The sequence below is a fragment of the Oratosquilla oratoria genome, chromosome 7 (assembly GCF_046742065.1).
Source record: "Oratosquilla oratoria isolate Oo_2021 chromosome 7, ASM4674206v1, whole genome shotgun sequence".
NCBI classification, from domain to species: domain Eukaryota; kingdom Metazoa; phylum Arthropoda; class Malacostraca; order Stomatopoda; family Squillidae; genus Oratosquilla; species Oratosquilla oratoria.
In genome coordinates, this window is record NC_134783.1 from 12,921,069 (window position 1) to 12,937,216 (window position 16,148).

A 16,148-nucleotide genomic window follows, 5' to 3' on the forward strand; every position below is an offset into this window, starting at 1 on the left:
TCTGTATCGTTGCGCTGCGAGTCGTTACTCCATCTCTCGTGGGCCGGGAGTTGGGGGTGCGTATGCGTGTAAGGTCACAGCATTACCCATAGATCGGTTATATATGAGCTCTGAGCTCTTTTCCGGGAAGTAAATAGCTGTCGATCACGAGTTCAACACGTGATCGAAGACCATGGTGAATGAAACACACAGTATGGGAAACTATGTTTATGTATTAGTCTATTAGGCTTTTGTGCACTGTATATATCGATTTCATTATTGAATTATTCATTTATTTTCATTCATATATCAAGTACTCTAATAAATATAATTAATTTAGTTATCCTTTTCTTTCTCTAACTATCCAGACTCTGATTATAATCCAGGTCTTCATCTATAGCTAAATGAAATATTCTAGCCTCTGCTAAAACAAATAGTTAAACTGATACAGGACCAAAACGAGTTACTCCTATTATCTAAGTGCCATTACAACATACATTACTTTGATTTCATCTAATTCCTAACCTTGTATCACGTTTCCATTATAGTCTTTCCGTAGGATCACATTCTTCCATCTCTTTTTTTTTCCATAGCTCTCGTTGCCTCTCATCACAACTGCATTACTTCCTCTTATTCTTCCTCTTCCTCCTCCTTCTGAGCAATTAGGCCCTCACCTCCTCTTCCTCTTCCTACTCCTTTTTCCGTCATCACAACATCTTCCTTGGTGATGACGTCATTAGCTTTCTTCCGACGCGATTGTGTCATTACGATGCCTCGGCTCGTGATTGCGTCATAACTTTGTCTTCCCACATGATTACGTCATTATCACGGCTTTCTTCGTGATTACACAGTTAATTTGCCCTTCCTCATGAGCAGGTCATACCCCCACCCCTCATACACACACTTTCTTTTTAATATGCAGCAAATTGAGTGAAAAAATGCCCCCCAGAAACTGGGCTTGGAAAATACCAAGGAAGAAAACATTTTGTAATCATGACGAATCTTCGTGGGTAAGCCAAGCCACACACCACTAACTTAACTCCTCGATGCCTTATTGGTGGGTATAAAAAAAAAAAAAATGCTTTTGATTGGTGAAGTAATGGAAGGCATTTCCTACATCCTCCACAGACGAGTATTCTACCCTTTGTCCACCAACCAGATGATCCAAAATGGGAAGGTGGGGCTTAGATACCAAGATATTTTAGATTTAGTTTAGAAATATATTTTTTTTATTTCTTGAATAATGAGACACTCAGATGGACGTTTCTATATGATGGTATCTTCATAGAACTGTTTCCTGTACTTCTACTATAACACGTGAAGAGTGTATAGAAAAATATGAAAAATATATAAATACTTATGCTACTTTTAAGTCACCGTTTTAGAAATCTGCCCTGGCTGTTAGCAAGTAGAAATGGAAATAATTGCTCATAATATTGATATTTGTGAATCGCATATAAAAAATATATATATATTTTATTGATTGAAAAATTAATAAAAATAATTATAAAAATATGTGGTAATACAATGCAAATTATAAATTGTCACGTGGGTCACGTGACGAGACTTGGAAGGCTGTCGGCGCGGAAGCCTCATCATCCACTGATCACGTGATACGTGATTTGGCCGAAACGAAGCAAGGAGTGGAGGTGACCCAGCACACCTGGCCGGCCGAAATCGTGGCGTGAGGTCAGGCTTGGCTCAGTGTTGCCAACTGTCCCTACGAGGTATCTGCTGTGCGCATGCGCACAGCCATACCCACCCACTCTCCCTCACCCTCCCGGATGTATAAGAGGGCACCCGGGACAGTAGGACACACCTTACGGCCGCCTGCCGTTGAGGGCGGACCCCCCCCCCTCCCCTCCCAGTTCCACGGAGGGAGGGCGCCGGGACAAAAGGAGTCCACGAGGGACCAGGAGACACGCTACTACGGCCGCCTGCCGTTGAGGGCGGACCCCCCCCTCCCCTCCCAGTTCCACGGAGGGAGGGCGCCGGGACAAAAGGAGTCCACGAGGGACCAGGAGACACACTACTACGGCCGCCTGCCGTTGAGGGCGGACCCCCCCCCCTCCCCTCCCAGTTCCACGGAGGGAGGCCCCGGGACAGAAGGAGACCAGAGCTGTAGGACACAGAAGGAGACGCGCGCCCGTCCTTAGGACACTATTGGGGACCCGTCCGCGGAGATTGGACTCTTCGGCCTCGCGCTGCAGAGCCGAGGAGTGGTAGTATACATTTTGTTCTTATATATATATATATATCACACAGGTGATATATATTTTATGTGTTTCAGATGGTTTAGTTGTGCTCTTGTTATCCAATAAAAACACGTGTTGTGTTACCTTTGTGTTTCTTTTCTCTCACGCCCAATTCTCAATAATACCGAGTATATACGAAAATTTGTACCCCCCTGACATTGGCGCGTCGAACAGGGACTCGGTTGAGAAAGAGAGATAGAAACACAAGGTGCTGGTCCACAGCAATTGGATCCAACCCGAGCAGTCAGTGTGTTTAGTTTTTCTCAGTTAGAGAGAGAGCTGTAGAGAGGGTGACTAGGTTTTAGCTAGTTAGAGCTAGAGTGAGCCGGTTTAGCAAGGTAGGGTGAATTGACCCTCCGTTCGTGTCCCGCGAGCCGAGAAAGGAATTCCGGCCGTGGATCAGGTTAGCGGAACCAGAGAAGTTCCAGATAGGAGTGTTTGTTCCAGTGCTTCAGTTAGAGAGATAGGTAGTTTTTTTTTTCTAGCCAGAGATAGGAGTGTGCCTAGTTTTTCAGCTAGCGTGAGCTGTAGGAGTAGTTTCAGCTAGCGTGAGCCGTAGGCAATTCAGAATGTAGCATGAGCTAGCGTGAGCCGTAGGCAAATCAGAGCTGTAGGAATGTGTGTAGAACAAATACTGCTGTATCTTTTTGTCCCCAGATCCGGAGGAAGGAGACATCGTTTTTTTTTTATACAGTCACGTCTACATACACACACACACGCACAGACATTCGACACTTGTATGTCATGCCATATTGGTCACATTAGCCACAGCTTCTCGATCTTCCATCGGAGTTTTCCCTCAAGGAAAAAGAAAGATCCTGAGGTTTTTCGCTCATCCGGAAGATCGAGGTAGCAAGGCTAATAGGCACATTTACAACTCGCGACCCGCGTCGCGAGTTGTCCCCTTTCATTGGAGGACTGTCACGTGGGTCACGTGACGAGACTTGGGCGCGGAAGCCTCATCATCCACTGATCACGTGATACGTGATTTGGCCGAAACGAAGCAAGGAGTGGAGGTGACCCAGCACACCTGGCCGGCCGAAATCGTGGCGTGAGGTCAGGCTTGGCTCAGTGTTGCCAACTGTCCCTACGAGGTATCTGCTGTGCGCATGCGCACAGCCATACCCACCCACTCTCCCTCACCCTCCCGGATGTATAAGAGGGCACCCGGGACAGTAGGACACACCTTACGGCCGCCTGCCGTTGAGGGCGGACCCCCCCCCTCCCCTCCCAGTTCCACGGAGGGAGGGCGCCGGGACAAAAGGAGTCCACGAGGGACCAGGAGACACGCTACTACGGCCGCCTGCCGTTGAGGGCGGACCCCCCCCCCTCCCCTCCCAGTTCCACGGAGGGAGGGCGCCGGGACAAAAGGAGTCCACGAGGGACCAGGAGACACACTACTACGGCCGCCTGCCGTTGAGGGCGGACCCCCCCCCCTCCCCTCCCAGTTCCACGGAGGGAGGCCCCGGGACAGAAGGAGACCAGAGCTGTAGGACACAGAAGGAGACGCGCGCCCGTCCTTAGGACACTATTGGGGACCCGTCCGCGGAGATTGGACTCTTCGGCCTCGCGCTGCAGAGCCGAGGAGTGGTAGTATACATTTTGTTCTTATATATATATATATATATATCACACAGGTGATATATATTTTATGTGTTTCAGATGGTTTAGTTGTGCTCTTGTTATCCAATAAAAACACGTGTTGTGTTACCTTTGTGTTTCTTTTCTCTCACGCCCAATTCTCAATAATACCGAGTATATACGAAAATTTGTACCCCCCTGACATAAATAATGTCGAGAAAATGCTATAAGTATCACTTTCTGTAACTCTATCCTAGGCTTTTAAAATATTTTTAATATTTATTATCTAAATTCACTCTTTCATATCTACTAATGTATACCAATGAGCCGTTCAAAATGTGTGATTATTTGACTCCAAAGACTTAGTAACATGAAAAATATCACACACACAAACACACACACACACACACACACACACACACACACACACACACACACACACACACACACACACACACACACACACACACACACACACACACACACACACACACACACACACACACACACACACACACACACACACACACACACACACACACACACACACACACACACACACACTGTGCCACCGACTCGGTGGCACTGTTGGTAGAGCGCTGAACTGGGAAGTAGAAGTGCTCCCAGTACCCAGTTCGAATCCTGCCCAGGGCCGAAATTATTTCGGTATCCCTGTGCCTCGGGTCGTTACTCTGACTCTCGTGGGCGGGGAGTTGGGTGTGTGTGTGTGTGCAAGGTCATAGCATTACCCATAGATCGGACCTACGAGCTCTGAGCTCTCTTCCAGGAGGGAAATAGCTGTCGATCACGAGTCCAACACGTGATCCAAAGACCAAGTGAATACACACACACACACACACACACACACACACACACACACACACACACACACACACACACACACACACACACACACACACACACACACACACACACACACACACACACACACACACATACAATCTTCAATATGAATATATAATTACCAGTGATATCCTGCGATCATACATGGATTTAAAATGAGATGTTTTAATTAAGGATTAAGAGATAGGACCTGGCGAACGTAGATCTCTTCTTGTACACTACAGTTAAATAAACACATCACACATAAACACACATACACGTAAGCACACACCACACACACACACACACACACACACACACACATACACAAGCACACACACACAAATTCATGTACACATGACTTGAAAACCAAATGTTCATAATTTTCTGCTTATCTTTCACTTTTTTTTCATGAGATACCACTACTTAGATGAAAAAAGTCGTCCATCTTAATTACTTTCTGTTTTGGTTTGAAAATGGCAAAATTCCAGATATTATCATGACTAGAGATTATTATTTTCTTGAGTACTGAGATCCGGAATGATATATTTGATAAAAAATATATATATATACAAAGTGTACTGGTGCCGTAATCAGTAATATGCTGGTCTTGCAATCGCTTAGTTGTAGTTTCGAATTCCACACTCCTCTTCGATTCCCAGAAGTGACTGTTAACTGCCTCAGCAGACCTAACTTATAAACAGGGCAAATGTGATAGTGCTGGTAACAGCTACTCAGAGCCTCCTGGCGTAATCTCTTCATAGTCTTCTTCTTTCGTCTTCTTCTTTTACTTCTTCTTCTTCTTTTTTCTTTTCTTTTGGGTGTTGTTGTTGTTTTTTCTTCTTCTGCTTCTTCTTCATGTTCACTGCCTTGCATAACAAAAAATGTTCATGTCAACCTATTCCATTTCTTTTCATGTTTTGATACAATGTCTTATTCATTCTCTAAATCCTTTCAGAACGAGATCATTCTCATCTGAATATCATCGTAAAACATTAGCTTAAAAAAAGTTTCATTAACACCAATAACCAACCCATCTTTCCTTGAGACATTGCACCGAAGAGATAGTCATAGATACGGTACAAGAAATTTCTAAGGCGAGCATCAAAAATAAGGGAAAGGATTTTTTTTTTTTTTTTTTTTTTTGTAATTCTGGATTTTAGGGGTGCTACTAAAGTTCATAATGTCTCTTTGATATTTTCAAAGTAGTCAGCTATGGCCTTGTTTTCAGCCGAATAAAATTGCCTTTACATGTATTAACATGTAAAAGATACCATCACAGTGAATTAGTTAACGTCTGATTTTACAAACTCAGAAGTTATATCCCATTTCTTCCCTTCTGTCTCCTCTCCTGTCGTCATAATATCTTTGATACCTCTCTTCTTCCTTCACCTTTGTCCTTGTCTCCAGATCTCCCTTATCTCAAGTCTCTTCATATTTTGTCTTTCTCCCCAAATCTCTCTTACCCCATCTCGTCATCTCTCCTGTTTCCTTTCTTCTTGTGAACTCGTGGTTGGATTCAAGTGGCTGAGCGTCTCCAGGAGCTCTGGGAGATCGGTAGAAGAGTCTGAGCCCCGGCCCCTGAAATGGAGTGGAGTTAAGTTTTCCGTTGCTAGGTGATGTGTATTGTGAAGGGTGCCTAAGTACGAGGGGCGATGAAGGGCTGGTTCTGGGGTACGGGGGTTGAGGTATGCTGTCCAGTAACAACAAGCACTTCTACACTTGCGGACACTCTTCCTTCAGTAACAAGAAAATGCTGAGTGACTTGGTCCTTGGGGATGTTACTTGAATCCCTAAAATAGTGATTGTTTAAAACATACTCCTCAAAAAAGCGTACGGGTAAAAAGGAATGAAAAATATGGAGAAAAGGAGAAAGGCAAGGAGTATAAGTAGAAAGTGGATGAGCAGGAGGCAAGAAGGGTAAAAAGAGACAGTGAGGATGAGGATGAGAGGAACCAGAAGATAAGAGGGGCAAAAGAGGGATAAAGGGAAGGTGCGGTTGGTAAGAGAAGGAAGGAGAGGAGGAAGAAAAGAGAAGGAAAGGAGGAAAGGGGCCAAGAGGAGAGGAGTAGATTAAGGAAAGGAATGAAGCAAGGGGAGATGAAGGAGTGAGAGGAGGATAAGGGAAGAAAAACTGGGGGAGGGAATAGAGTGGACTGGTCAGGATATAAGGAAGTGAAGGCATATTGGTGGACATATACAGAAAGGATATATATATATATATATATATATATATATATATATATATATATATAAATATATATATATATATATATATATATATATATATATATATATTTGTGAAATTGAAAAGACAAGTGTCATAGTTTGAGAAGGTAAGCATATATATATATATTTTTTTGTTTATGAATGTTATTCATATGAGTAAACGAGAAACAAGAATAGCAAGAACAAGAACAAGAACAAGAACAAGAACAAGAACAAGAACAAGAACAAGAACAAGAACAACAACAACAACAACAACAACAACAACAACAACAACAACAACAACGACGACGACGACGACGACGACGACGACGACGACGACAACGACGACGACGACGTCGTCGACGACGACGACGACGACGACGACGACGACGACGACGACAACAACAACAACAACAACAACAACAACAACAACAACAACAACAACAACAACAACAACAACAACTGAATGACAGTTTTCATTTATTTTTGGTTCTTATCAATGTCTATTGAGTGAGATAGATGAAACAATAGGATCCACATGTTAGGTGACACATATTGATCTGTGTGATTGTGTGTGTGTATATATATATATATATATATATATATATATATATATATACATATATGTATATATATACATATGTATATAAATATATATATATATATATATATATATGTACATATATATATATGTATATATATAAATTATATATATATATATATATATATTTATACTTATATTATATATATATGTATATATATACATATATATGTATATATATATATATATATATGTGTGTGTGTGTGTGTGTGTGTGTGTGTGTGTGTGTGTGTGTGTGTGTGTGTGTGTGTGTGTGTGTGTGTGTGTGTGTGTGTGTGTGTGTGTGTGTGTGTGTGTGTGTGTGTGTGTGTGTGTGTGTGTGTGTGTGTGTTTTACGTGATTGTATTAACTTAATCGTAGTATTCAAGAAAGCAATAACGCTCGAGTGTTTCCGTTTCTTAGACTCCAATTCATCATACCTAGCTTCAAATCTATATATGGTTCCAACTTGTTCTATAATTATAATTTACAATTAAAAATTCTATATTTGAATTCATGTATTATTCCAACTTGTTGAAAATCGACTTTTAAGGTATTCCAACTATCCATACGTTAGTATGGAAAACTTTATTTCTTCAAATCCTTTGTATATGTAGTCTTTATTAATCAATGTGTGTATGTATGAGTCTTTGTTTATGTGTGTGTGTTTGTGTTTGTGTATGTGTGTGTGTATGCATTTGCCTAGTTGTATTTTATAGAATAGGAGCAACGTTCGGTGAGTCCCGTCTCCTACTGTACATTTTATCATACCTAGCCTCAAAATCTGGTATATACATATATGTATATATGTATATGTATATATATATATATATATATATGTTGTTACATCTGCGATGTATACTTGCCAAATATGTAATTGTTATAATTTCGAGGAAATGTCATGTTACGTGTGTTGTATTGTGCTGCTTTGGTTATGTCCAAATATGTCACCGTAAGGTATTTTCTTTATGTATTGTATGTATTTATTAATGTAACTATGGTATTAGTTTATAATGATATTGATTGTTTTTTGGTAATATGTTGATTATTCAAGTGTCCATTGCGCAGGCGTCTCTGCTACGTCACAGGCCGTGACGTAAAAATATTTCGTTTGTATTTCCCGCTTAAACAATGTAGGCTCGTCAGGCTAGGTAAATCCCGCCCCCCTTGTAGTATCCAACGAGTCTATACGATTGTCCAGACCCTGCTTAAACCTACTACACGGGTCAGATTCAAAATGCCAGCCTTGAGGTTAGTACCCTTTTCCCTTGGTATAGCAGTGAGCCAGATCTACTAGGACTTAGCTTTGTAGAGCCCTATATAAGTGAAGCGCGGAGTGAGTAGCATTGGGCTTAGGATTAGCTTATATTTCATGACTGTTTGGTGATCTGTGACCCGGTCTTACGTCTATTCAATCCCGTTAAAATCTTCGAACTTGATTCTTTTGTGTAAAGTCAAATGTATGATCAGAAGTCAGATGTATTATGTAAAATCATGTTTGTTTAATTGTAATAGTGTCTTTGTTATATTATTTTCGTGTCATTTTACTTGTATTAACTTCATACTTATAATTTATTTAATTATATTTCTTTAAGTTGAGTTAGTTTGATTTTCTTTCCCCGGTGTCCGACCGGGTGGCGACCTTATTCAGTTCTTTTGACCGTTTGAACCCGTAATAGACATAGGGTCTAAAGGGTTCCCTTGATGTTACGAACTTCTGGCATTCACAAGGCCGGTGAACCTTTGGTACTTTAGAGAGGTTTGTAACATTAATTGGCGCCTCATTGCCAGGATTTAACGGTAAATTGGAAAGACGTTCGACGTGGATCAGTGATAATAGGTTTATTAAGGTAGGAAGATGCGGTTAACCAACGAAACCGAGGTAGATGAATTTGTACAAGGAAAACCCACAGATAAGGAAATTCAAGGTCTCACCATACCGGAATTGAAATTGATAGCACATTATTTTGGAGCTAGTTCGACCCACGGGCTAAATAAAGGGGAGTTAGTACACATGGTGGTGGCAATGTTGCATGATCGAGACGAAAGTGTGCCGGCGAGAGATGAAGAGAGAGCGACAGAACAAGCTTCTGCCGGCTCAGCGAATTTAGATGATCGGGAAGGTAGTGACGCTGATGGTGAATCCCGGCACACAGAATCTCGATTAAGCGAGTTGCAGTTAAAATTAGAAATAGCTAAATTAGAAGCCCAATCTAGAAAGGAAGAAACTGAGAGAGCTAAATTAGAAGCCCAATCTAGAAGGGAAGAAACTGAGAGGGCTAGATTAGAAATTGAGTGTCTTAAACTTAAATCTGAATTGCAAGAGAATGAAAAAGTGCTACCAATTCCTCAAACCGTGAATGGGAGACCAGAGTTTGATGTAGTGCAGAATGCGAGGTTGCTTCCTGAGTTCGATGAATCCAATGTGGACCAGTACTTTAGAATTTTTGAAAGGATGGCTAAAGATTATTCATGGCCAAAGAAGTTTTGGCCTGCGCTGTTGCGGACTAACTTAAGAGGGAAGCCCTTGAGAGTGTATGGCGCCCTAGAGGACGCACAGGCGAAGGACTATGACATGGTCAAGACGGCCATCCTTAGGGCATGTGAACTCGTTCCCGAGTTGTACAGGATAAAGTTTAGGAACCTAAGGAAACAACCTAACATCTCGCACGTGGAGTTTAGTAGAGAAAAGCGTTTATTGTGGGAACAGTGGTTAAGATCTAACAAGGTTAATAAAGATTTCGATAGACTGGCTGAACTGCTACTGGTAGAGGAGTATCTGAGATCTATCCCTAAAGCGGTATCATTGTATCTTCAGGAAAAAGAAGTCTCCAAATTGGAGGAGGCCGCAGTGTTAGCCGATAAGTATGAATTGATAAGACCTGCAGGGATGTTCTCGGTTACTCACAAGGGAAAAGGAGACCTGGCAATAAATAGGCAGAGAATCTCGCTCTCATCAGGTGGGTCACCTACCAAATCCATAGAAGTCAAGAAAGATGACTGTAGTAAGTCATCAATGATTAAGTCATGTTTCTATTGCGGAAGGGTAGGCCACCAAATGAGAGATTGTTGGAAGAGACGAAGAGAGATGGAAGGTGTCAAGCCCGTATCTTTAACAAATAAGGTTGAGAGCACCTCCACTAAGGGCAAGGCCCAGGGAGAGAGTGAAGCCAAAGCCGTGGCATTGATGAGTTATATAGGTAACAGCCCATCAGAGATGGATGGGGGTAAAGTAGATGAATTGGAGGGTAAACTTAAACCTCACTTAAAGGGATATCAGCCATTTTTATTCCAAGGCTGGATATCCATAGGAGGAGACCGGAAACGAGTCACCATCCTACGGGACTCGGGAGCCCTCCAGTCCCTAATACTGAGTAGTCTGGTGAGAACTCCAGTGGTTGGAGGGAGTGTAACGGTAAGTTCCCTAGGGGGCCTAGCCAAGGTACCTCTAGTATCCATAGACCTACAGTCGCCTCTCTACGAGGGACAGGCTATGGTAGGGATGGTGGATGAGTTACCAGTTGTAGGTGTGGATGTTATATTAGGAAATGATTTGGTTGGTGGGAAGATGTGTCCCACACCCATAGTTTCGGAGGTGCCGGTTGTTTCGGAAGAGACCGAGCAACTTGAGAGACAGCACCCGGGGTTATTTCCGGTTTGCGCTGTTACGAGGGCGATGGCAGCACAGAGGGAGTGGTCTAAGGACCAGGTGAGACCAGTAAGGGTCTCGAGTGGGGAAAACTGTGGAAAACCTGAATGTGAGGACAGTATGAACCCCGAGGAAGAACTCCCAAGTGAGGAAGCCCAGGTCGAAGCAGAGTTTGACCTGAAGCCTCTGTTCCAGGAGGAACAAGTAAGTGAAACCGATGTGTATGACTTGAGTCGCTTGTTTATGGAAAAGAAACAGGTGGACACAAGGTGTCTCAGTGACTTGCAGAGTGTCGATCCCGACTTACGGGAACTATATGAAAGGGTAGAGAGTGGTAGTGAACTATCAGAGGAGTATTACTTGGACAAGGGAGTACTATTCCGCCGATGGGTGGAAAGTACCTGCCCCACTGATGATGCAGTGTGGTCCGAGAGACGGCAAATTATGTTGCCGAGGGTCTACCGGAAAGAAGTCCTACGGCTAGGGCATGATAGTCCCCTTTCTGGACATTTGGGTGTACGCAAAACTTTAGACCGTATCTGGCAACATTTCTATTGGCCAGGGATTAGAAGGGATGTGGCACAGCACTGTCGTACTTGCCACACTTGCCAGTTGGTAGGAAAACCAAACCAACCTGTACCTGTAGCCCCTTTGAAACCAATCCCTGTAGGAGAGGAACCCTTTGCTAAGGTTATCGTGGATATAGTGGGACCGTTGCCTAAGACTGCTAGGGGACATGAGTATATTCTCACTTTGATGGATACATTTTCTAGGTACCCCGAGGCGATACCACTACGTAAAGTGCGCGCCAAAGTGGTGTTGCATGAGCTGATTAGCTTCTTTACGAAGTGGGGACTACCTCGCGAGTTACAGACAGACCAGGGTTCTGTGTTTTTATCTAGAGAAGTTATGCAGAGTTTGGGAGCACTGGGGATAACGAAAGTGACGTCAAGTGCTTACCATCCTCAGAGTCAAGGTGCCCTTGAACGGTACCATCAAACGTTAAAAACAATGTTGAGGAAATGGTGCTTAGAAAATTATACGGGGTGGGACCAAGCCTTACCATACCTGTTGTTTGCAGTGCGTGAGGTACCTAACGAATCGTTGGGCCTCTCGCCTTTTGCATTAGTTTTCGGGCACGAGGTTCGAGGACCTCTTAAAGTCCTGAAAGAATGTTTATTGAAAGAGCATAGTTCTGCCTCTAAGGACATGTCGAAGTCGGTGACTGACATGAAAGGTAAGTTGGCCGCGTGTTGGGAAATGGCCAAAGAAAATTTAATGAGTGCTCAGGAAAGAATGAAACGACATTATGACAGAAAGGCCAAAGTACGGGAATTTAATCCCGGTGATAGTGTGTTGGCCCTGCTGCCTTTTCAAGGTAACCCCTTAAGGGCAAAGTTCAGTGGACCCTATGAGGTAGTGAAACGAGTAGGGGAACTAAACTATATTGTTGCCACTCCAGATCGGAGACGGAGTCAACAATTGTGCCATATAAATATGTTAAAGTTGTATCGAGAAAGGGAGCAGAACCCGGTGGGTGAAACTGTCGCGAGTGTTTGTACGGTTTCTCTCGGGCATGATGTAGACGAGGACACTATTTCCCCCACCTTAGAGATGCCGTGGAAGGAGAATGCAGGAGGGTGGCCCCAGGTAGTGGATAAGCTGGACCACCTCACGGCCGCACAACGGGAGGACTTAACTGCCTTATTGAGTAAGTATCAGGAGGTCTTTCGAGATACTCCTGGAAAAACTGACCTAATTCTGCATGATGTTGATGTAGGAGACGCGAAGCCTATTAAGCAGGCACAGTATCGTGTCAACCCGCAACGTGCAGCCATAATCAGGAAGGAAATAGACTATATGCTGGCCCACGGCTTAATTACGCCAGCACAAAGTGAGTGGAGCTCGCCAGTGATCTTAGTTCCGAAAGCAGATGGTACTCAGCGGTTTTGTGTCGATTTCCGACGCGTGAATACAGTGACCAAAAGGGACTCGTACCCCTTACCTAGGTTAGAAGAGTGTATAGATAGAGTAGGAGGGGCACATTTCATAACTAAATTAGATCTACTCCGTGGATATTGGCAAGTGCCCATGACACCCCGTGCCCAGTCTATCTCCTGTTTCGCCGCATTGGGAAAGACTTACCAATGTAAGGTTATGCCCTTTGGTATGACCAACGCCCCTGCTACGTTCCAACGGTTAATGAATAAAATCACCGAGGACATACCTGGTTGTGTAACCTACCTCGATGATGTCGTAGTGTATAGTGACACTTGGCAGGATCATTTGGATCGTCTAACCTTACTCTTTGACAAGTTAGTGTCTGCCAATCTGGTGCTCAATCTAACAAAGTGTGAATTTGTTCAGGCCAAGGTGCATTATCTTGGTTATGTGATCGGACAAGGAGAATTGGCTCCTCCCCAGGCCAAAGTGGAAGCCATTCTCAGAATTCCAGTACCTCAGACCAAGAAGGAGATTCGTAGTTTTGTAGGAACCATTGCCTTTTATAGAATGTTTATCTATAATTTCTCTTCCTTAATAGCTCCTTTAACCGACCTGCTAAAGAAAGGAGCCAAGTTCCAGTGGACTGAGTCTTGCAACACCGCTTTTGTTCAAGCAAAGAGCCTTTTGTGTACAGCTCCAGTGTTGCAGGCCCCAGACTTCTCGAAACCATTTTCTCTGTATTGTGACGCCAGCAACATTGGTGTTGGTGCCGTACTATTACAAGCTAAAGACACTGTGGATCATCCTGTGAGTTACTTCAGCAGAAAACTGAATGTGGCTCAGAAAAATTATTCCACAATTGAAAAGGAATTATTATCCATTATTTTGGCTTTGAAACATTTTGATGTATATATCCCTGTTGGCGCAAATGTAACTGTGTTCACTGACCACCATCCCTTAAAATATATTCAGAAGTTCAAGGAGAAGAACCTCCGCTTAACTAGGTGGAGTCTATTTTTACAAGAATATAATCTAGATGTAAAACATATTTCTGGGAGGAATAATGTGATAGCAGACTGTCTGTCTAGATCATAGCACATATCTGCCGAGATCATAGCACATATCTGCCGAAAGTAAAGAAAAAAATTCTTTTCAAGAATTTTTTTTCTTTTGGTGGGGGAGGTGTTACATCTGCGATGTATACTTGCCAAATATGTAATTGTTATAATTTCGAGGAAATGTCATGTTACGTGTGTTGTATTGTGCTGCTTTGGTTATGTCCAAATATGTCACCGTAAGGTATTTTCTTTATGTATTGTATGTATTTATTAATGTAACTATGGTATTAGTTTATAATGATATTGATTGTTTTTTGGTAATATGTTGATTATTCAAGTGTCCATTGCGCAGGCGTCTCTGCTACGTCACAGGCCGTGACGTAAAAATATTTCGTTTGTATTTCCCGCTTAAACAATGTAGGCTCGTCAGGCTAGGTAAATCCCGCCCCCCTTGTAGTATCCAACGAGTCTATACGATTGTCCAGACCCTGCTTAAACCTACTACACGGGTCAGATTCAAAATGCCAGCCTTGAGGTTAGTACCCTTTTCCCTTGGTATAGCAGTGAGCCAGATCTACTAGGACTTAGCTTTGTAGAGCCCTATATAAGTGAAGCGCGGAGTGAGTAGCATTGGGCTTAGGATTAGTTTATATTTCATGACTGTTTGGTGATCTGTGACCCGGTCTTACGTCTATTCAATCCCGTTAAAACCTTCGAACTTGATTCTTTTGTGTAAAGTCAAATCTATGATCAGAAGTCAGATGTATTATGTAAAATCATGTTTGTTTAATTGTAATAGTGTCTTTGTTATATTATTTTCGTGTCATTTTACTTGTATTAACTTCATACTTATAATTTATTTAATTATATTTCTTTAAGTTTGTTTGATTTTCTTTCCCCGGTGTCCGACCGGGTGGCGACCTTATTCAGTTCTTTTGACCGTTTGAACCCGTAATAGACATAGGGTCTAAAGGGTTCCCTTGATGTTACAAACTTCTGGCATTCACAAGGCTGGTGAACCTTTGGTACTTTAGAGAGGTTTGTAACAATATATATAAATATACATATATATATATACAAATATACATATGTATATGTGTATAAATATATATATATATATATGAATATATATATGCAGATACATTTATATACACAAATATACATATGTATATATATATATATATATGTATATACACACACACACACACATATATATATACATATATATGTGTGTGTGTGTGTGTACATGTGTGTGTGTGTGTGTGTGTAGAAGTGTGTGTGTAAATGTCTGTGTGTGTAAATGGGTGTGTGTGTAAATGAGTGTGTGTGTGTGTGTGTGTGTGTGCGTGTGTGTAAATGCGTGTATGTGAACTGCTTCGGCCTGATAGGAGCCTCCTTCGTCCATGTCATGTTTTCTTAGGTAACAACTCTCAATTAATCACTTCAAGACAGCTCCAGGGAATAGAGAAGGATCCAGATTAGGTATTTGTCAGTACATGGTAGGATCGTAATGAAGAACACTGTAACGCATGGATAAAACACACACATCTATCTCCTTTGATGTTGATTAAGTATCGAGTAAATTAATAAAATAGCCCCACAAAAGCAAAGGTAATGGCTATAGGACAGTTTAGTACAGAAGGGGTTAGCGTGAGGGGTTTGAACTTCTTTGGTACCAAAGACATACCACAGAGATGAATGAAATAGTAAGACGGCAATTGGAATTAAAGCGAAACTGCCACTCAGTACGGAAGAGGCCAAATAAACTGTTTTGTTCCCGTAAATCATGGCGTAATAGTGTGCATTATCCCATTGCATGAACGAAATGTTTTGGAAACAGGTGCAACATTTATTGTATTTTTCCTTATATCTGGTTTCTTCATAGCTATAATGAAATTCAAAATATCATGTAGAAAATATTCTCCAGCCGTAAGAGTCACCTTTGTCTCAAATGCTCAAATATTTCTTTTATATTAAATGGAAAATGTACTCTAAGGATCATAATCCGCTTACATCAACAGGAAAAACACACTTAGGGACATATTCTTGTC

General features: G+C 42.2%; 1 protein-coding gene and 1 long non-coding RNA gene across 2 annotated transcripts in view; both read left to right on the forward strand.

Moving 5' to 3' along the window:
• The first annotated feature begins 1,569 nt into the window (after positions 1-1,569).
• On the forward strand, positions 1,570-3,944 carry LOC143026991 (uncharacterized). Its single transcript, XR_012966549.1, has 2 exons — positions 1,570-1,879; positions 3,414-3,944. It is a non-coding gene; the product is annotated as an uncharacterized LOC143026991 (long non-coding RNA).
• Positions 3,945-9,304: 5,360 nt separating this feature from the next.
• Positions 9,305-16,148, forward strand: part of LOC143026757 (uncharacterized) — a 65,686-nt gene continuing 58,842 nt past the window's right edge. Inside the window, exons 1-3 of the mRNA XM_076187526.1 lie at positions 9,305-9,494; positions 9,771-10,372; positions 10,718-14,043. Coding sequence (XP_076043641.1) covers positions 9,305-9,494; positions 9,771-10,372; positions 10,718-14,043 — 4,118 coding nt within the window. The remainder of the gene's footprint in view (positions 9,495-9,770; positions 10,373-10,717; positions 14,044-16,148) is intronic.